The following is a 23,037-nucleotide window of genomic DNA, read 5'->3' as shown; positions in this document are numbered from 1 at the left end:
CATCAGCATAAAATCATGGAAGTCTTGGGCGAAGATGAGATTGCACAAGGAGAGACTGCAGGAAATAAGAGACCAGGGAGGAAATCCTGGGGACTCTTGATAGTTAAAAGGAAAAATCTAAAATTAAATCATTGTAATTTATAAACTCCTTTAATGTGTTTCACATAGTGGAACCCACCAAGGTTGATAAGCTATGTTTTGTTAAGTATTTTGTCAAAGCATGATAGTATTTTTTTGAAAATAGACTGCTATGGGGCTGGGGATGTGGCTCAAGCGGTAGCGCGCTCGTCTGGCATGCGCGCGGCCCGGGTTCGATCCTCAGCACCATACAAAGATGTTGTGTCCGCCGAAAACTAAAACAATAAATATTAAAAAAAAAAAAAAAAAAAAGAAAATAGACTGCTATGTGGACTTTTAATTCATTCAGACTACCTTACCCTCAAATTATCAGAATTACAGAAGTTATCATTTATTGAATAAATACTTTTTGAGCACGCGGTATGAACCAGGCATGTACCAGGCATTAGGCACATTTGAAACTGCCCACATGCAGCTTATGTTCTAATGGGAGAGACAGTGGAATAAGTAAGAATGTTAGCACTAAATGTTAAGGAGAAAATGGACACAAACAGAGAAGGACAGGAAGTGCTAGGATGAAAGCAAGTCGCCATTTTAAACAGAATGATACAGCAGGGCCTCACTAAGAAGGTGACTTCTGGTAAAGACCTGAAGGAGATAAGAGAACCAGTCTTGCTGACACCTGGGAGGGATAAGAGACAGAGGGAACACTCGGTGCAAAGGTGCAGAGGTGGGAGCCTGCCTGGCGTGGAGAAATCACCTAGGTGAAGTGACGTGGAAATCAGTAGAGCTTTCTAACTCTCGATTAAAAGTTTGGATTCTACCCTGGATAAGGTGGGAAGCTCCTGAATGGTTTTGAGTGGCCTGGCCTAACTCGCATTTTAACAGAGTTGTTCCAGCTGCTGTGTTGAGTACAGACCAAAGAGGATCCAAGTCTGAAGTCGGAAGGCTAGAGGAGGCTAGAGCAATCATCCAGAGAGGATGCTGGCTTGGCCAGGATGGTGTGATGGAGTTGGTGAGAACCAGCCAAATTCAGGATCTGTTTTGAAGATGCAGCCAAGGATATTTGAGGATCAGATGTGTGTTGTAAGAGAAAAAGAGGAGTGAAGAATTAGATAGGCTTTTAGTTGGATCAACTGGAGGAATGGAGTTCCGTTATGATAGCTCTTCTTTAATTAATCAACTACTACATGAAATATAAGTTAAAAAAAAAAAAACTTCTACTTACCAAGTGCTGGCACTTCCGCCCCTCCACATGCTGTAAGAATGGTCAGAATTTTTGTAGGACATGATGCTCACCATCCCTAAGAGGCACCAGAAAAAGAACACAGAGCTCCACTGAACTCCATTTCTACTCAAAGAGTATCAGCCCCTGGGAGCAGTAAACTGCATTTGGTGTTGGGCAGCAAGCATGTGCTCTGTGGCCAACACTGAACTTCTCAAAGGAATTGCTTGAATTGGCAATTATCAAGTAGAACATTCTAATCTCATTCAAAGAGGAAGGAAGTGTTCAGTAGGGTTTGGAATGCAGGTGTCTTGTCTCCCATCCAGGCATTTTGGAAAGTTAAGCCAAAATGCTAAAGAAATAGTATCTATTTATATAGCAGGGTCCAACTCATGTTTTTTTCCCCCTAAAATTCTTTTGTAATTAAGCTTTTATACAATTCACAACTTAAATGCTAGTTTAATTAAATATTTGCTTGAAACCCACTGGATTACTATATAAAATAGATTATTTTTACCTTCTTTTATTTTTTTCTTCAGGTTCTGTTTTTTAGTTAATGAGTTAGGATGAAAAATGTTCCAGTGATTTCCTGTTTCCAGGTAGTGATAAACATAGAATACAGGGACAATGCTCATGAGCTCTGCCTCTGCACTCCCCTTGGGGAGGTGGGTGAGGAGGTCAATGCCTTCTGGACTCAGAACAGTAGACAGCACTTCACCTATAAGCAGTCCTGAAACAAAAGAAATCAAAGAAGACACATCCCCTTTCTATCAACATCTAACAGTGTACTCTAGAGAGGATCAACCATCTCTACTCTGCTTCTCAAAAATGACAAGAAGAACCATCTGGTTAGGAATGTGAACTTTAAAGAATCAAAAAAAAAAAAAGACTTAAAAACATTACTATTTTATAGTAGTAGATGGTATAATACAGTAGATAGATTACTGCTTAGAGAACATGGCAAACTGGTTGCCATTCAACCTGATAGATTTAGACCATCATAAATCATAGTAACTATCCTCCCATGAAGCAAAGCAAAGAGCAGGAGAGGGGAGTGCTGGGATCGCTCTGCTATAACTCCCTGTGCAACCATAGGCAAGACATTTTCTGATAAATCCAACAATAGGATTGTGCATGATCAAAAAGATCCTTTCCAGTAGCAATGATCTGTGATTCCAAGGTTTTGTCTGAGATAAAATACAGTCAGGACATGCTGTCATATTGTGTTAAGTTATTGAATTATGAAGGCCAGAGACCAGGGGGAGCCCATCAAAGATGCCACATCTGCGAACATACTGCAGGGAGAGATACTGCTGTGGATTCAAAGTGTGTGCCACTCCAGAACCTATGCCGAACCCTAACCGCCCAGGTGATGGTATTAGAAGGCTTTGGGGAGATTAGGTCAGGAAGGCTCAGTCCTCATGAAGGGATAAATGACTTTATAAAAGAGGTGTGGGAAGCTGTCCACACATTTTTGTCATTTTGCCCCTGTCTTTTGCCATGTGAGGTTGCAGCAACACAGGGCCACTTGGGAAGCAGAGAGCAGCCCTTGCTAGACACTCAAACTGCTAGCACCATGATCTCCAACCTCCAACCTCCACAACTGTGAGAAATACATATTTTGTCTTTATTAATTCCCCAGGTTCAGGTATTTTATTATAGCAGCACAAATAGAGTAATACAGCCCCTCTGGGACCAGTCATTCTGCAGGAAAGCAACATATCACAAAGCTTTCTATGGAGCACGATTGGTTAGGACCCTGAAAAGTTCTTTAAGTCCAGAAGCAGCTGCACCCCCATTTTAGTGGGGTCTCTGGGCCCATGACAGCCCTTACCCTTCATCATGGGAGAATTAATAATCTCCATTTAAATCGGGCGAGTGGCAGAAGACAGCTGCAGAAGCAATCAGGCATTTGAAAGGGGTGTGGGGGTGGGAGTAGCAAGCGACAGGGTACGCTCAAGGGCAGAGCTGTGTGTGTAGGGAATTGCAGAAACATAAATGCAATAATCACGAGGATATTTGATTTTTGTTTAAAGCACAAAGTGAAGTAAGTAATAAAAACGGGATTTATTAATTTACCTTTTACACTCAAAATCCTTTTGACATTTGTTTTGGGGACCAAATCTAATGGTATCCTGTATGGGAATTCCTTTCGTCTGCTAATGACACCTATAAATTAAAAAATGATGAGACTTACAGACTTCTTCAGGGAAGAGACTATTTGCAGATTATTTATAAGGTACCTACTGCCAAATAATTTTTCAGAATAAAAGACTTCAATAATAACAATTAAAATTTTAAAAGAAAGAAAAATCATCAAGATTTTTGAAAATTAGATCCTAGGCTTATATAATTTTTTAAAATAAAATATTTAAATTGACTGTAAGCTTTCTGACATGAAATAAATAGGATATATCAAGTTTATTCACTAGTATAGGGTAGCATGCCATTTTGTCCAAAGAGAGAAAATTGTTCCTGGAACTGAAATCTAAAAATAACTAATATGTAATTTCTTAGTCAAGGTTATTTGAACACTGTTGGGAAGCATGACCTGAAATTCTTTCCACTGTCCCGTCAGTCTAACTTAGATATTATTTTTTTCTCTATGTCCTCAACAGCAGAGTTTTAGCATACTGATCTCAGGAGAATTTTTCTATTATAATCACTTAGTGGTTTATATCACAAAATGATAACATTTATCATTGTACTGATAGAGTACCAAGCACTGCACTAAATTCTTTAAATGTGTTATTACATTGGATCTTCACAACACTTCTGTGTGTTAGGTCTATTTTTATTATTTTAATTTTATAGATGAGCAAATTGGGCTTGGAAAGGCTGAAGGCCACTACCCCAGGTGGAGCTGATCTGAGCTGAGGAAGTTTTACTGCAGAGTCCATTGTAGTCATCAGAAAGAGAATCTACCTCCTGTTGTCCTGCTAAGAAGGCTCTTTCAGGACAGGAACTATCTCTGACTCAAACTGAAGTTCACAAAGTCCCTGGCTCATGGAAGATGCTGAAGAAATGAGTGACAGTTTGCAATTTAATGGACGAGCCACATGGCTTTGCCAAAGATGCAGGAATGTTCCTCATGAGACCTCATCCTCCATTAGCCTTGAAAAGTGCAGAGGAGAAAACATTCAGCATTTGTTTTTGGAGGACTGGCTAACTTAGCATTATCTTCTCCAATGCCATCCATTTACCTGCAAATGCCATGGTTTTGTTCTTTTTTAATGCTGAGTAAAATTCCATTGTGTATATATGCCACATTTTTTTTATCCATTCATCCACTGAAGGATCTAGGTTGGCTTCACAGTTTAGCTATTGTGCATTGAGCTGTTATAAACATTGATGTGGCTATGTCCCTGAAATACCAAATATTTTCTCTGATATAAGGAGGTTGACTCATAGTGGGATTGGGAGAGAGAGCATGGGAGGAATAGATGAAATCTAGATAGGGAAGAGGGGTGGGAGGGATTAACAAGGCTAGTGGAATGTGATGGACATCATTATACGAAGTACATGTATGAAGACTTGAATTAGGGTCAACATACTTTATATACAAACAGAAATACAAAAAGTTGGTATTTATGTGTATTAAGAAGTGTAATGCAAAAAAATAATGTTACCTTAGATTAGGTAGAGGGAAGTGAAAGGAGGGGAAGGCAGGGGATGTGGAGATAAGAAAAATAGTAGAATGAAACAGACGTTATTACTGTATGTATGTATGTGACTGTATGACCAATGTGATTCTACAATATGTATACTCAGAAAAATGAGAAATTATATCCCATCTATGTATGATACAAAGTATATAAGTGCATTCTACTGTCATGTATAATTAATTAAAACAAATAAAAAAGAAAAAAGAAAAGTGTTGAGGATATTACATTAAGATAAAAGTCAGTGAAGGCGTTTAAGAGTCTTATAGTATGGCTGATGGAGCTTGGAGTTCAAAGAGAGCATCCTAAAAATATGTGGCACTGAGCAAGACACAACCTATAATTCAGTATGTTTCTTAGTTGGATGGAGGTAATAACTTTTTTCCTCAAAGGATGTGTGTGAGGTGAAATGGTATAGATAGAGAAATTGGCATACAGTTCATGCTTGATGCATGGCACTTATTTATAGAGAGGTGTTTGTGAATATCTAAATTTGAGCTTCTGCCATTTTCTCCCCTGATACTTGCTCTTGATTATTTTAATTCTCATTGACAACTCTGCTACCAGATGGAAAAGCTAAAGGAGGAAGTTAGAACTCAGGAAGTCAATTTTACTTCTTTTAAGAGATCATCAGCAAATGACATCATGACATCACATGTAAAGGTAGATTCCAGAAAGATTAAAATGCTAAAAAGCTGAATCTGTAAAATCAGTAGAATGAGATATCCATCAATGTCTTTTTGAACTAAGGGTAGAGGAAGATTTCTTAAAGATTATCCCAAAATAAATAATCATAAATCAGACAAATTATGATGGATTTGACTATCCCAGTATAAAGAACCATTGTTCAAAACCCATTTAGATTTTCTGTTACTCAAAGTATATCAGAGACAAAATGAAGAAGAAATGGACAAATCCAAAGGGAAATAGGAGAAGTTAAAAAGATGTGAATAGGCAATGGGCAGGTGGAAAATTTAAACAGCTAATAAATATATGAAGAGATGCTTAAAATTAACCAGAATAATCGATACTAAAATGACAATGAGATATTACTTTATAGCCATCAAAAAAAAATGACACAATTCACAGAGGTAAGTAACAGAAATAATTGGTGATAGCTAGGGAGAGAAGAGGACCCTTGTGTTGGTAGAAGCGCAGGAATACTGAAGAGTAAATGACATTAAATATGTGTATGCCCTTTGACCCAGCAGTCCCCCTATATAGTCCAGATAAATGCTTATCCAGATTTTTCAAGGCTAATACTTCCCAGTGTGCTGTGAGACCCCATTATCCCTCACCCATACACATATTTTCATATTTCATTTAACATTATTATCATCCATGTACTTTTTCAGGTTCATCCTGATTATTTCTAAAACACTGAATTCTGTAGAGTGTCACTGTGGAATAGCAATTTTAATATATAAATATTGGAAGTATTAATAAACTCTAAAAGATAACTGGATAGAATTGATTGCCATCTTAACCCTCTTTGGCTTCCTAGAAGGCAACGAAGCTGCCTGAATCTAAGTTGCCTAAAATTATAAGGAAAAAAGGTCACATGACAAGATGGGAAAGAGGCGTAGACTTGTTTCCCTTCCCAGTGCTGGGTTGGAATCAAGGACCTTGTGCATGCTGGGCAAGTGCCCCACGACTGAGCTCTATCCCCAGCCCAGAAAGTTTTAAACTAAGAAATTCCCTAGAGGGATTCATTCTAGATAAAAAGATCATTCCTCTCTTTGACCCTACTATTTACACATAGGACAAATAAGACGGGGCTGGGATTTTTCTTGCAATAATGTCAGGATGGGAAGCACTGTTGATGAAAGGACATGGAGGCTCTGAGGCTCGACGGCCCTGCCCCAGGCCTCAGATCTCAGAACACGCAGTGTCTCTACCCCTAGCCCACTCAGGAGGGTCCTCTGTGGGTGTGTGCCTGGGTGGCTACATGCACGCTGGAAGGAGCTTTCTGTTGTTACTCTGCTGAAGTCATCCTTATTCAGTTTGTGATACCCAGCTGATTTAAAATGTAAAAGTAGTAGCACTTTTCTTTCCCTGAGGAAACAGAACTCTGAGTATAGTGGTCTTTAATTGTAAGTAAATGTCTTTTCTCCCACTGTTGCATCATGGAAATAAAACAGGAAGGACTGAATATGACAAGAAGGTAAATTGTAACAACTTAATATGAAGAATGACAGTCTGTCTTCCCTTGTTGAGAAGAGTTGTTCACAAAGCACATTCTAAAAAATTCAGAAATATATATTGTGTGTAGGCGTTGACTTAATGCACAAATATTTACAAGAGTCTAGCTTCAAGGAGTTTGCATATCTCAGTTGAGGGAAAATCAAAGAATCAGGAGCAATAAGGAATGGATTTGTAAAGTGATCAACATTATTGTGTTTTCAAATAATGCATGCTAAATAATTATGCAAATGACCTTTTCTTTGGACTTATGGTAATATAACATAATAGTATAAATTATTATTGTGATGGATAGAAAATAACTGACATATGAGCGAATCCATACAATTCTTAGTATTTCAATGCTTTGCATTTAAAATTAATGGAATAACCTTTGGTCTCAATCCTACAGTTTATAGCATGAAAAATGTTATCAATAAAGTCGGTGATTTAGGAAGCAGACATTTCTGATTCTACACATTTAACATTTTGAAACGTAGCATTTTAAGTTACATGTGCACTTCAATTTCTAGAGCAAAAAGACAACACATAAAATACAAAATCATTTTCCTACCATAAATTCCCTGAGGGTCCAGAGTAACACCAGCATAACTCTCTCTTTTGACTCCTTCTGGCTAAAGTAAAGGCAGAAAACATCAGTTAAGAATATAATTAAATTTACATGACCTGAATTCCTTGAATCAACTTTTTTGGTCTACTTTCCCAATTTAAAAAATCTTCTTTTCTTGAAAAAGCAAACTATGTATAAATACTTGCATGCTTACATGGCTATTTGTATAATGATCAGAGCAAGCCCTTAAATGGAAGTTGTGATAGGCTGGGTAACTTGTCTAAGTGCTTTGTATTTATCAACTATTTATTAACTCTTTAACCTCTAAAAAACTCCATGAGGAAGGTGCTATAATTACTCCCATTTGACAAATGAGACAATTGACACATGTAGAGATTGAATAACATATCCAATGTCACACTGCTGGAAGTGGGGAGCCAAGAGTCAAAGCCAAGCAGCTTGCTCCAGAATCTGTGCATGAAACTACGAGGCAAGGATGCACAGGAATGGGCCTTGCACAGAACAACTCAATCCAGGTTCGCAGAAGGGAATTCCACAACTGAAAGCAGAGCTTGGAGAATGAAAACCTAGGGAGACCTATCAGTAACTAGCAATGTGAACTTTGCCAAGAATCTGACCTTAGTTTAAATTAACGTTGTTCTAAATTGACAAATACGAATTGTATAAGAGAGTCTTAATATTAACATGGAAACATTTAACAGACTATGGGATTAATGGTATTTAATAAATGATTATTTTCTTCCCTTTTTGGCTTGCTCACTCACTCATAAATTGGAGAGTTAAGTTCTTTAAAGGCAAGGGTCACATGTTAATTTTTTTGCTTTAACTTCAGAACCTAGCATGATATCGACATGTACATTTCAAGATGCAGTTTCTGAATTTGTCTGGGGAAACCCTGGAAGACACATACCAATTTGTTAAAATAGTGAATCTCTGGGTGTGGGGATTATTGGTGACTTTTTTTCTTTCTGTGGTTTTTTTCAGTATTCATATTTTCTTCAATAAAAAGTGCTGTTGTTTTATTTAAAAAATCTAAACATGATTTCAAACACACAGAAAAGTTGCAAGAATAGTACAAAAAAAATCAGAATGACCTCCATTCAGATTCCTCAACTGTTAATATTTTGTGACATTTACATTATTGTTTTTCTCCTTCTTTCCTCTGCTCACCTGAATCATTTAAGCATACGTGATTGATAACTTTTTTTTTTTCAGAAAAAGGTATGTTTAAAAAGAATGCTTTTCTTACCACCACTCGCAATGTTTTTACTAAAATTTCTTTTCCAAGCGCTGTCTCCAGGGAAAAGTTGATATGGTGGAGGCCGATTTCCAGGGGGAGCAGGCTGAAGGTCACCAAGTGACTGGAGGAGCCCTCTACTCTCTGGCGCACACATTTGGAGGACTTTGTCCCCTGGGGGTCAATGGTTGGGCTTCCTGAGGTACAGATTCCCTCCTCAGCTGACATTTTAACACAAAACTGAAATATTATCAGTGAAAAAATCATATCAATCAAATCAATCAATCATATCAACACTGAGTTATCACTTGAGTCATACATTTTATGAAAAAAAAAAAAAAACTTTATCTCTGGGAACATTTACCCTGAATTTCATTTGATTAGACAAGCTTTTCCCTGAGGCTTTAGTGATGTTAGGGTGACCCCTTAGGTTCTCAGCATGGGAGAAAGCTTGCTTCTGATTTCCTAACATACACACAAGCTGCTGTGGAGCTGAGTGATGGGAAAGGATGTCTAGAAAACTCGGCCCTGGCTCGGAGATGCCTGGCCTTTCTTAGGCCACCACCTCCTAAGTGAGGTACAAAGCTACAGTCGTTCTCCATGCTGTTCTGAGAGCATTACGTTGTCTCTCTGTGTGTTTGTGTTTAGAACAGCGGGAGCCTCGGGCTCAGGTACTCCACGTCTTACTCCTCTTTGTATCTTTTAGCCCAACCCCCAATATTCACTAAATGATGATTTGATGAAAGGTTGAAAACTACATATCTTGGTCCATGCACAGTCCTGCCCAATATGTCCCCAACTTCTTTTTTATTAACTTCCCACTTGTACCCAGTTTTACAACTAAACTCTAGCTCTAAAAATACCTAGATTCAAACCTTGGCTTTCTTATTAACGGTGACATGGGACAGATTGCATGACTTCTCTAATCTTCCATTTCCTCATATTTATTATGGGTTAGTAATAGGACTCACGGACTTCTGGCTCAAATAGTGAATATTTTTCACCTTCCCTCCAAAACCTGGTGAAATGATAAAATCAAGAACTATACCTAAAAGATTCAATCCATAAAATTGAGAGTAAATCAAGATAAAACAAAAGAAAGCATCAACATTTAACAACTAATTTTGAGGAATTTCTCAAAAATGTAAAGTTCCTTCTCCTTCTTACCCCCTCATGACACAGTGACAACCTGAGTTGGTGGGTTAGGAGCTGAAAAAACCTCAGGGTCACCTGAAGCCCCTGATTCCCCACTCTTAACCAGAGCAGATAGAATGGATGAAAAATGAAAAGATATAATGTTGAGCTTACTTTCATTTTTAGCAATAAATATTATTTATCCAGTTGCTGAACCAATTGTTTAATGACTTTAGAAATACATAATGTCATGTTATTTTATCAGTCGTGTACTAATGATATTTATAATGGTAACTAAATCCATAATTCTTTGCCATCTAGTGTTATAACCATGGAATTTAAAAATACTTCATTTTTTACATGTGTCATATCTTTACCGCATCAGAGTATGATAGGATAATCAATAGAATGGAAAAATTCAAGCATAAATATAGGACAGTAGAATAAAAATGAGTTCATAAAGAAAAAGGAATGACATATAATCTGTTAAGAACTTATTCAAATTTTTAAAAAATGGTTTACTATGTTATTTAGATTACATTATATATCTATTCAAATGTGATATACAGTCTTATTTAAAAATATATATTTAAATATTTCAAAAGCAATAGATTGGCATTATAACTCATAATGAAAAATTTTATATGACAACTTAAAATGTGTCAATGGAATACATAAGTCTTCAAAACTTTAGAGGGTGAATAAACCAAACTTGGGTGGAGCTACTGAAATAGTCAACTCTGAGAATAAAATTGGAGATGTAAAAAATAGGCAGATAGATTTTTGGACGGCATTAGATTTCCATAGGAAGTTTTGTGATTGTGTGATTTTCAAGGGAAACCAGCCAGCCTCTGTACACTTTTTTTTTTGAGGTGTGCTGGCAAAGGGGAGACAAGTGGTGAATCCCCTCAGGGTTGGACCTTCATGGATTGTACCCTGGAGTGACAGGCTCAAGGGAGTCACCATCATTTTAATCAGTGGTTATAATGATGGCTCGTGAACTGTAACCTGTACAAGGACTAAAGAAACAATGGCAGAGGGCCAATGGCTAATTAACAAGTGATCAAGTTGTGGACTGGAGGTGTTGCTGGTGCTGCAGAACCCTGCTGTGGGTAGCCAGTCAGAAGGACAGGAAGGAGGCTACGACTCAAGGGTGAGATGTTTGAAATCAAGATGCTAGGGAGGGTGACAAGTTCCCCAAAGTGAAGATGAATTTGAACAGCTAAAACGGTCGCAAGGAAAGAGGAGCTAGTGTCAAGGAGATCAAGGAACTCAAAGGTGTGAAATGAACTAAATATGAACTCACCCTTCCCTGAACCTCCACAGCACACCAACTGCCTTGGGCACCTTGTTCTGGAGTTGCATGAACACTCATCTCAACCCTTCCTCCCTCCTGTACCCCTTCTTGTACCAAGCTGCACATTCTGGTACCACACTCCTTATAAGTGCGTGGTTATACTGCTGAACTGAGCTGAATTTCTGTTTTTGTGTGTATGATAATCACACCAAGGACATTCTCAGAACCCCGTTTCTTCTTCCACACCACGAATACCTACTCACCATCATGCCAGAAGTCCTGTAGTTGTAAACAGTTCCCTTCAGTTGGATCTGCTCCCCTCGCACAACAGAATACGGGATGTTCATTTCCAGGAAGATGTCTTTGAACACCGTTGCCTTGAGGATATCAGCAACACATATACCTTCAGCGCAAAGGAAAAGCACAGCAGGGGCACATCAGAGAACTCCCATCCTGCTTTGTTAGTACTGAAATGTCTCATGTTGGCTTTACTTCAAGGTAAAAAGAATATTATATCGTGGTTTTTTCAGTTTTATCATCCATGTTCTTAAATTTTCTGCTCATTGATCTTTATTCTTTTTTGGCAGGGGGCATACCAGGGATTGAATCCAGGGGCACTTAACCACTGAACCACATCCCCAGCCTTTTTTATTTTTAATTTTGAGACAGGGTCTTCTGAGTTGCTTAGGGCCTCCCTAAATTACTGAGGCTGACTTTGAACTAGCTATCCTCCTGCCTCAGCCTCCCCAGTGACTGAGATTACAGGCATGTGCCATCAGGCCCGGCTGATCTTTATTGTAACAGTTATTAACAAAAAACTTTATTTGTTCAACAAATGTTTAATTCTATTTAAGGCATGAAAAGGCTTATTAACTAATAAGCATTCATGATTGGCTTTTAGATATTTATGATTGGCTCCAATAATTGGCATAAAATTTTGATTGTGGGAAAATAAGACTTTGTGAAAAGAAAAACAGTAAATAAAGAAATGAAGCCAGTGCTGAATTTATTCATAAAAGTAAGTCGTCGCCACAAAGGGACATTGGGCCAAGAGGGAAGTCATGTATTTATTCCTAACTCAAGCTCCCAGTCACTGAGAAAAGTGAAAGAAAATAGGGATGTGACACCCGCATGTATAAAATGATAGCTAATAGAAGCACAAAAGGAGAGATCAATCAGCTCAAGGATGTGGGTATATCTAAGTCTCCTGGTAATACAGGAAGATTATTATTTTTTTAATGACACTACCTAAGTCCTGGGTACACTGAATACACAGTAACAAGGATACATCTTGCTAATCGAACCACTCCTTCAATGAGCAAACTTCAGCTTTCTTACCACTATTTGAAATGCCAACACCTTGAATTTCCCAGGTAGTTAGAGAATCAGGGAGCACAAACTTCAGCTGTTTCCTGGAAGGTAAATGGTTGATGTTCAAATGCAGTCAAACATTAATTAACCCAACTAAATGGCATTTTTGCTTTTTATTACTTTAGAAGAAAGAAAAAAATATCATAACACAAAATCAAATCAACTATTAGGGAAAAACTCATCAACAAAAATACATTCAGCAGCTCTCCATTCTATTCCATGTTTTTAGACATTATAAAGTGAGCATTCGAGGATGCATTTCAAAGCATATAAAGCAAAGAAAAACTATGTTTATTGTATATTCTAAAATAGGGAAGCAAAGTAATGCAACTGAACACTGCTCACCCCAAATTGACAAAACCAAAACTTTCTGATTAAGCATGGATATTTATTTCCAGGTCTTATGCACCAACTTTGAGTCAGGCATAGTGTCAAGTACAAGTCAAGCATACAGTACTTGTCCCTCTTAGTTCTGTTTTCTGTTGTCTAGTGGAAGAAATTGTTAAGGAAATAAATTGTATTTCACTGTGATATCTCTACCGAGGGATACTGAGAGTTCAGAGCAGCATGTATTTATTTATATACTTATTATACCTTTATTTTCTTTATTTAATTTGTTCATGTGATGCTGGGGATCGAACCCAGTGCCTCAAGCATGCTAGGCAAGCGCTCTACCACTGAGCCACAACCCCAGCCCCGGCAGCATGTATTTATTTAGCACATTTATTTTTATACCTCTACAAGTAGGATCTTAGTCCAGGATATAAAAAATAATCTGAATTCAGTTTTTGGCCCTTAAGGTATTCAAATTTTAATGAGAAATACAGGAAGTAAACAGACCATTATATACTTCGATTCAGGCAACAGACTTAATTGGAAAGGGTAATTAATGCAATCACTGGTTGGGTGGGGGGGCAGTATTGGAAGTGTGAGCTTGAGCAATGTCAGATGAAATGGCCAAGAGTGTGGAGGAAGACCACATATGTGAGGAAAAGGAGACCCATGAGGAAACTACTGCCAGCTCTGGATACAGGCCCTTGACTTCTCATGGGAAAGCCAGAGGTTTGAGCCCACCTGGAAAATTGAGGCCTGGAGACCCAGTATTATGTATCACTGTTTTCAGTGCCTGATACAGTGCAGGCATCCATCCCATTAAGCTGTGTCAAGTAAGCCAGGTGTGGTGGCGCACATCTGTAATCCCAGTGTCTTGGGAGGCTGAGACAGGAGGATTGAGAGTTCAAAAGCCAGCCTCAGCAATGGCGAGGTCCTAAGTGACTCAGTGAGACCTTATCTCTAAATAAAATACAAAATAGGACTCAGGATGTGGCTCAGTGGTTGAGTGCCCTTGAGTTCAATCCTATACCCCCCCCCAAAAAGATGTATCAAATAAGACTTTTTTTGGGGGGGGGAACTGGGAATTGAACCCAGGGGTACTTAACCACTGAGCCATATCCCTAGCCTTTTTTTTTTTTTTGTATTTTATTTAGAGACAGGGTCTCACTGAGTGGCTTAGGGCCTCACTAAATTGCTGAGGCTGGCTTTGAATTTGCGATCCTCCTGATGGGATTAAAGGCATGTGCCACCATGCCCGGTTCAAATAAGACTTTAACAAGAAAATAACTAATCTTTTTGTTTATTAATGTTTATTTTATTGTACAGTTATTATTAAGATAAAAATAGCTGCTTAACATGGTGTAGAGCACACAACTGCATGTAGTAAATGGATCCTAACGTAAAATGAAATAGAATGGAAGAGTACTCTTCTTTACCAGTAATTAATGATGCCCTGGAAGGAATTATCACAGCAAAATACACTATAAAACCAAACCAAACAAACAAAAAATCATGAAGTGAAACAGAACAAAACTGGACCAGATGGTGGGATCATCTTAACTCTAAAGCAAACTATGGGGAATGAGTAGCATCCAGATTTTTGGCCATAATATTTTCATTTTCCACACTTTTTTTTTTTCCAGAGGAACATGAGAGAAGTAGAATACCTTTTGGGAACAAAATGAACTTCCCATAACCAGCTTTCTGGGAAGTAGCTCCGAATTACTGGCTTGCTTACTGGTATCAGGGTCTTTATATCTGGGGAGTAGGGAAAAGCATATTCAGTTATGGAAAAACAATATAAATTCTCTTTGAAGATGAATTTTAAAATACGGCTGTTAATCTATTACTTAGGTGTTTTCCAAAAGGCCAATAAAACATTTTGCTTAGTGATTTCAAAACAGAACTGTAAAGGCCTAGGATTTCTCCACTAACAGCACTGATAGGACAAAGTAGAAAAACATCTTTATGATTTTTTTTCCTTAGAGTGTTAAATGTTTAGTTTGACCGAAGTTATGCAAGATACTGGTTAGTCTATAAAATTATGTTCACTTCTACAATCTTAATAATTGTGTCTATATTAGAAAATAGGCAAATTTTATGTGATTCCCTGCCTTAACTCAATATTTTATTTATATTTACTTTAATAAAAATAGTCAGAACTTCTGCTTCTATCCAAGGTGTACTGGATTTACCCCTCGCTTAAAAATCCAGAAAATGCTACACAATATGTAAAGCAACAGTTTTCAGTCCTTAGGACATAACAGCACAGGACCACAAATCCTGAGGGGAGAGAGTCCTAACAGCGTCCCAGCTTACTGCTTGGAGGCAGTTTATAGGCAGGGCAGCAGAGGAGGCCATGCGGAGCCTAGTGGTTTTGAAGACTCAAGGCTCCACAGCTGTCTAGAAGGACAGGTAGAGCCTCCAGAGAGGAAGGGGCCGTAGAGAGGGAATTCCAGGTAGCTGAGGCCAACCAGATTATTTTAACTGAAAAACTAAGCAGCCAAAAAAGAGTACTAGACTGTTTATCAAGATGCTGCTCGTAATAAACCCAAAATTGAAAACAACCCAAATATATCTAATGACATGGTTTTCATAAATAGCCATAACATTTATTTGTGTAGAAATGCACCCATTTCTGAGAAGGGCAATGTTTAAAATACATAGGTAAGCAAAAGTCAGGGTAAAAGAAGGATCTGCCACTTGCTTTCCTTTGTTTTCTTAAAGGCTATATGCTTTTGTTCATTTTCTTTTTTAATTTCCCCCACTCTTTTTATAAATATTTATTTTTTAGTTTAGGTGGGCACAACATCTTCACTTTATTATTATTTTATTTTTATGTGGTGCTGAGGATTGAACCCAGTGCCTCATGCATGCTAGGCAAGCGCCCTACCACTGAGCCACAGCCTCTTTTGTTCATTTTCTTTAAGATGATATATAAATTAAAGTCCTAAAAGCTTAAAAACATTAAAAAGAGTTTTATAAGTTCTGAAAATACTTATTATGGCTGAAACTAAAATGCGATTTCAACTTTTATAAGTACAATTAACCTTAAGCTAGATTTAAAACACTCTTGCTATATATTTGGTCAGTGTAACTATAAACAATTTTCAATGGTTGTAATACCACAGCACTACAGAATGATAGAACTCAAAGGTATATTGGAGCTATCTGGTCCAAGTGTCTTGCTTAGAGGATAGATAGTCATTAATATTTACAAACTGAGGGTTTATCTAACAGAGAATAAATAGTCATTAATATTTACAAACTGAGTTGGTTTCAGGTTTTCACTAGGTGTTGGTTCTCAACTAGTGTGCTCTGCTCTGTACTATATCTCTTCAAATTCCCAAAAATGACAGCGTATTTTTTTTGTGGGCCTTTACAAGTTGTTTCTATTTTTAACTACAGCATGAAAACTGCTTTTCTTAGCAGCATAAAATTACACACAATTCTCCACATTGGGCAGAAATCTGATAGAAAATGTCATACTCACTTAGCCTTCCCAACTGGATATTTTTATGAGGATCTGCATCTCGGTACTGCTTTGCAATGATACAACATTCATTGAAAGCTCTGATACAGAATGGGCCTATGGTAATCCGTGCGACCCGCTGCTCACAGGTTTCATCATCATTACGACGGGCTCCATCATAGCAACACTTCTTTGGCACGGGATGTTTGTATTTATCAGCTAAAAGAATAATAATACAAATGCCTTTGACCAGACTGAGTCCTAGCATCTCTCATTTGATTTCTACTACCAAATGCCCCCTTACCCACAATAGCCATACCTAGTTGACTGACCAGCCTGTCCTAGGTGGTCCATCTCAATTCATACTAAATGGTTGAAGGGCTTTCTGCAACTAAGCTAAGTACTAACTTTTGAAAATGGCACTTAGGGTTCAGCATACTTTGAGTATAATAAGTTAAGCATCCAAGAAGGCCTTTAAATATTTGAAGATGGCTATCATTATTATACAGGAATTTCCTTATATAAGCTAAATATCCTACTTTTTGAAACATTTCTTATATGACATTATCTGCAGACCTTCACCAGTGGCATCATCCTTCATTGTAAGGGCTCAGATTAATCAACCTCTCTCTTTTCATATCATTAGAACACAGAATGAAGGTTAGAATTATAGTAGCTCATTTGAAAGTTACTATAAACATGATCACTAGCTGAACTCAGGCTCTGGACTCTCAGATTGATATTCTTTTGTACTATAAAATGAACAACTGTCATATAACAATTTAAATTAATTCCCATTAGAATTATTTTCCAAAGAATAATCCAAAATTCTTAGCTATTAGCTATATATTGAGAAGAAGGGGAAAGTGGTAGGAAGTGATATTGGCCAAATTATGTTGTTATTTTGTATGTATTTACAAATATGTGATAACAACAAATTCCACCATTATGTACAACTATAATGCACAAATAAAAAATGTGGAAGGATAAAAAAAATTAATATACATTGAGTCTTTGGTGCCTCAATTTCTTGGTCTGTGAAGTAAGAGGCTTGACCAGATAATTGGATAGATTCAGCAAAGAAACAGATGTCTACGTATGCCCCAGAGTTAATCAAATCATGGATATTTTTCTGAATAAAATGGAAGAGTATGATTTGTCAGTGAGGAAATATTTGTGACAAATCAAAGCTCATATTGTAGATTTTAGAGATAAAAGTAATGAAGACTTATTTTCATATTAGGGCTATGGCAAATGGACTACTGGATGTATTTGGATTAATCTTTCTGAGGGAGGCAAGTTAGACATCCAAATCTTTCTTTTCACCCATTCTATTTGAGTTAAGGGAAATTACATAATATTTCATTTTCTCCAGTTTTTGGATGATATGATCATGAACTTTCTATAATCACATAAACTCTTAGAGTACCTTGTTCCTTTATTTTCTGTTGCAGATCTCTTCTTGGCCTGAGAATTTCTTTACAAGGTTTATCTGTGTAATTAAAAAATAAAAGAAAGAGGGAATAAAAGCTAAAAGCTAAAAGAAATATTGCATGGGCCTATGTACTTAAAACATTCACAGCTCGTTCATTTAACAGATTGTATTACTTCTTGCTTACTCTGGATTGGGCACTGTGCGTTACACATCATAATGTGACTTATTTATCACAGTGGAGATCATGGCATGGTGTCATATAGTTTGTTTTATCTGAATTTGGTCTTGAATCTAAAAACTTATGGACCCACTGGTTATTGAGAACTACCAAAGCATTTAGAGTGAGCAAATCCTAAATAAGATATTAGCCATTCTCATTCAAAAATACATTAAGAAGATGGTACATCATGATGCAGCTGGTTTCACTCTAGGGATCCAAGGTTGGTTCAACATACACAAATCAATAAAAGTACTTCACCACATAAATAGAATTAAGGACAAACATCATCTCAACAGATACAGAAAAGCCATCTCAACAGATAAAAAAAAAATCCAGAACCCAATCATGTTAAAAACAGTGAAGAAATTAGGAATAGAAGGAAGTTACTTCAACCATCATAAAGGCTATAAATGACAAAACCAAAGCCAACATCATTCTCAAAGGGGAAAAACTGAAAATCAGGATCAAGACATTCCTATCAATCCTATTCAACAATGTACTTGAAACTGTAACTTGAGCAACCAGACAAGAGAAGGAAATGAGGGATGGAAATAGAAAAGAAGTTGAATTATTTGTTTGCAGATGATATGATTCTTAGAAGACCCAAAAAACTCCACCAGAAGACTTCTACAGCTGACAAATACATTTAGCAAAGCAGGATACAAAATCAACATAAAAATCAATAGTTTTTCTATGCACTGATATTGAAACTGATGAAACAAAAATCAGGAAAACAATTTCATTCACAATAGCCTCAAAAAAACAAAACAAAGGCTGGGGTTGTGGCTCAGAGGGAGAGTGCTTGCCTCACATGCATGAGGCACTGGGTTCGATCCCTAGCACCACATTAAAAAAATAATGATAACTAGACAAAATAAAGGTATTGTGTCCATCTACAACTAAAAATATTAAAAACAAAACAAAATAAAACACCCCACCAAAAAACAAAAACAAAACACTCTGAATAAATCTAACTGAAAGATATTTATCATGAAATTATAGAACACTAAAGAAAGAAATTAAAGAAGACATCAGAGGATGGAACGTTCACCCATATTCTTGGACTAGCAGAACTGATATTGTCGAAATGGCCATACTACCCAAAGTGATCTCCAGCTTCAAGGTAAAGATTTTTCTTATTTGCTCTTCAAGCTATGTTATTACAAATACAAACATGAATACCACAGTTATCAAGTATAATTATGAACAATTTTAAAACCACAGAACAGTGATTAAGATGTGGTCACTGCCCGTGAAGAGCCCACATGGCTGTGGGTGAGACAGGACTATAACTGAGTGTGAGGATATGAATGACCCAGTGCTGTCATGTTATAAGTAGACCTGGTCCTACAAGACCCTCCTATTAAAGCAGAAGGGAGTGATCAATTCTGTGTGGGGAAGAGGCCCCCCCAGAGGAGAGGATTCTTCTACTTGCTTCTCCAGGCTAATAAAGGGGAAAGCAGTCCCCATGAGTAAAGGCCCAAAGGTATGAAGAGCACAGCAGCAGATCAGAGCTACACCTGGTGCTGTGTAGACAGGCAGGAACAGCAGGATGAGAAATTGTTGGAAGACCCTGGAGAAGATCACAGAAGGCGTTGAGTACTATGCTAACGAACTTGTTCTTTATCTTGAAGGCCGCTGGAACACCTTATACAGGGGAGTTATGTAGTCACAGCATTCTAAGATCATTGTGGGGAATATTCTGGAAAAGGGACAAAAAGGAGAGTTGGGAAGCAAATGACCAAAGTCAATCTCAGTGATAAACGTAGGCTTTACCATAGTCTTGGGAGTCCTCTGCATTCGCATTGGTGAGGAAGGTGAGTCCAGCCAAATGAAACACATCTGCATTGTCTCGGCCACCACCGGCCCCACAGCCCAGGTCACTCTTCTCTAGAGCTTGGAACGCCTGTCCAGAAAGGCAAAAGGATGAGCTTCTTCAGTGTGAAGAACCAAAGGTACTGGCCATTGAGTGGTTAGCACAACCTGTGAGATGCACAGGGCACAGGTTTTTCCAAGGACCAGGACCAAATCTCCTATCTCTATTCCTTTAGTTTGTGATTTTATATTTATAAATACATACCTATTCAAAATTCATCCAAGACTGAAAATTCTTAGAAATTGACCCAGAGTGTTTTGTACATAAAATATATGTTGCAATCAATGTGTAAAACAAATGAATGAATAGGTGAAAGCACAAAGGGGTGAGTCATTAAACTAATTTTTAGTTGCTAAATAGAAAAAGAACATGCCCTCTTATGTTTCCAAGAGAAGGCTCTAGTGGAGAAGGACTGATCTGGGGTCTTATTTCAGTTTGAATTTTGACTTCAAATGTCCTCTTCACTGTGAATAGTTTAACTTTCCAGTTTCTTAATTTGTTCTTCCCTTGTTCAAGCAAACCCAAGCCAAGACAATAATAGCTGAGTGTAGTGGAAATAAACGGGAACTTAGGGAATTGAGTCATTGTCAAATTCTTCTGCGCCACAGATTTATTGAGTTAAATAAACCAACCCAAAGATTTTGTGTCCGGGCTTCTCTTGTGCTGCTTCTGTCCCCACCACCACATGCTGCCCCAAATCCTCCAGCTCTCTGAGTTGAGGGCGCTTTTGCCCCATAAATACAATTGCTACCATGATCGTGTTTTGTTTTGTTTTTAAAGAGAGAGAGAGAGAGATAGAGGAGAGAGAGAGAGAGAGAAATTTTAATATTTATTTTTTAGTTTTTGGCAGACACAACATCTTTTTTGTTTGTTTGTTTATGTATGTGGTGTTGAGGATCAAACCCGGGCTGCACGCATGCCAGGCGAGCGCGCTACCGCTTGAGCCACATTCCCAGCCCAAATCGTGTGTTTTTTAAAGTGCTTGGATCTGTATTTGGAAAGCAAAAAAGCACTGACTTGTGCTTTGGATATTTGCTGAGGGTGGTTGACCTTCCTAAGACCCACTGTGCTGAGGACCTTGTGGAGAAGCAGGCCGGGTTGCCCAAACTCTCCCCCAACCTGTCCTGGTGGCCACCCTGCTGAAGTCTGCACTGAGCCACACCTCCCACAGTGACCCCAGAACAGCATTACTTAACCCTTTCTATGGGCTTTCTGGCTCTTCCCTGGACTCCATACACAGCACTGTCCACTGCTGTGACTGCCACCCATGACTCTGACTCAGTTGCCAAGTTAAGAGACACGGGTTGGCCTGGAGAATAAGCATCAGCATCTGGAGACAGACGAACCTAGAAGTTCAAATGAAAAAGAACATTTGTGTGTGACAGAACTGTTCAGAGGCAGCTGCTTTGACAACTTCTATTAAAAATAAAATTAGTTGTGATATATAATTTGGGTCTCACCTGGAGCTGATTGTCACACTTCTCTTCAATATTTAACCAGACTGAATCGGACACTAATTCTGCAGTCTGCTCTCCTGTGACGATGTAATAGACCAGAAGTCGAGCGGAAGGAACCATGTTCTGAGTCACTGGGATGTTTATACTTTGATAAGTTGAATCTAGAATCTTCTCTCTTGTGCCAAAGTGTACAATTTTGCCCCTGGATAAAATCTAAAAATGAATAGCAGTGGTGAAAATAAGTATAAAAACAAAACCTGTGCATCAGGATGGAAATTGGAGAAAAAAAAAAGTATGTATATTCCTACTATGTGCCAGGCACTTTGACCTTTATTTAGCTCCTTTAGTTCTTATAGTACAGCAGTGGGATAGGCATAGTACCCCCATTGGAGAATCTGAGGCTCAGAAACTACAAAGTCAGACTGAAAAAAACAAAATAAAGATAAAAAATAAAAAGTCATACTGATTTTAATTGAAAACGACATATCTAGAAATTAAAGAGCTAAAATTTGAAACCAAATCTGTTCGAATCACATACTGTCAGTAAATCCTCTTTTGTTTCATTGATTTAAAAAAAAGAAGAAGACAAGTAGGTGCAGGGCATCTTTTGGGGGGATTCAGCTTTTAAGCATGGATATGATTCTAAATGGGAGAGTTAAGTTTTTTCTTAATCCCCTTAATTGACCAATAAAAAAACATTTTAAAAAATTGTGTCTTTGGAGAAAAGGACTGCTTACATGGTTTTAGAATAGTAATCCATAAGCTGTTTCCCTGTTCTTCATCAGTCAATATTTTTGTATGGTCCTCATTTATTTTTCTATTTCTTCCTCAAAATTATTCAAAGAGCCTCACCACCTGCTTGACCTGGCCTGTGGAACGATTCATTCTATGTCTTTGATGACTGCAGGAAGCGCTTGACATTTTTTGCACATTCTTTCCTTGGCTTCACCGACAGGCCTGACTGCTCCATCTCCTGTCAAATGTGGGTGTTACAATAGAGGTGTTGCTAATAGCGGGGTCAATAAGACACAACTCTTCAGAGCTGGATTTGGATTCCCCCATTTTGTGCCAGTGAAATGCACATATTTGAATTAGGTGCAGGAGTATATATTTTTTTGGCTATGAAACAGCAGAGGTGATGTCATTGAATCAGACTCTCTTTGCCGAGAAGAGTTATCAGATCAGGAAATAGAGGTCCTTGGTTCAAGTAAAATCTTTTTCAGCTGGGCTAAGTGATCATGGTAAGTCATATTACCTAATCATATCACCTCAACTTCCTCATCTGTGAAATGGTTGTGAAAATCGTGCACTATGTGAAAAGGTTTTGAAAACTTGATATTCAAATTAGATGGTGTGTGTGTGTGCAGTGCTGGGAATTGAATCCAGGGACTTGGGCATGGTAGGCAAGTGGTCTACCCCAGCTACATCTCCAGCCCGTAAGTGATGTTATTGAAAGTGCTTTGTATT

General features: G+C 37.9%; 1 protein-coding gene across 1 annotated transcript in view; it reads right to left on the bottom strand.

The window, feature by feature from the left end:
• Positions 1 to 23,037, bottom strand: part of LOC107152134 (complement C5-like) — an 85,224-nt gene that overhangs the window by 36,190 nt on the left and 25,997 nt on the right. The window contains exons 13-25 of the mRNA XM_015497664.2: positions 21,574 to 21,783; positions 21,310 to 21,459; positions 20,014 to 20,143; positions 18,012 to 18,074; positions 16,604 to 16,801; positions 14,778 to 14,868; positions 12,745 to 12,818; positions 11,670 to 11,809; positions 8,988 to 9,215; positions 7,721 to 7,781; positions 3,383 to 3,472; positions 1,821 to 2,033; positions 1,307 to 1,382 (exon numbers count right to left, since the gene is read on the bottom strand). Of these exons, the coding sequence (XP_015353150.1) occupies positions 1,307 to 1,382; positions 1,821 to 2,033; positions 3,383 to 3,472; positions 7,721 to 7,781; positions 8,988 to 9,215; positions 11,670 to 11,809; positions 12,745 to 12,818; positions 14,778 to 14,868; positions 16,604 to 16,801; positions 18,012 to 18,074; positions 20,014 to 20,143; positions 21,310 to 21,459; positions 21,574 to 21,783 (1,724 nt within the window). The remainder of the gene's footprint in view (positions 1 to 1,306; positions 1,383 to 1,820; positions 2,034 to 3,382; positions 3,473 to 7,720; positions 7,782 to 8,987; positions 9,216 to 11,669; positions 11,810 to 12,744; positions 12,819 to 14,777; positions 14,869 to 16,603; positions 16,802 to 18,011; positions 18,075 to 20,013; positions 20,144 to 21,309; positions 21,460 to 21,573; positions 21,784 to 23,037) is intronic.

Source organism: Marmota marmota, unplaced genomic scaffold, assembly GCF_001458135.2.
Source record: "Marmota marmota marmota unplaced genomic scaffold, marMar, whole genome shotgun sequence".
NCBI lineage: Eukaryota > Metazoa > Chordata > Mammalia > Rodentia > Sciuridae > Marmota > Marmota marmota.
This window is presented reverse-complemented; position numbering and strand designations above follow the sequence as displayed.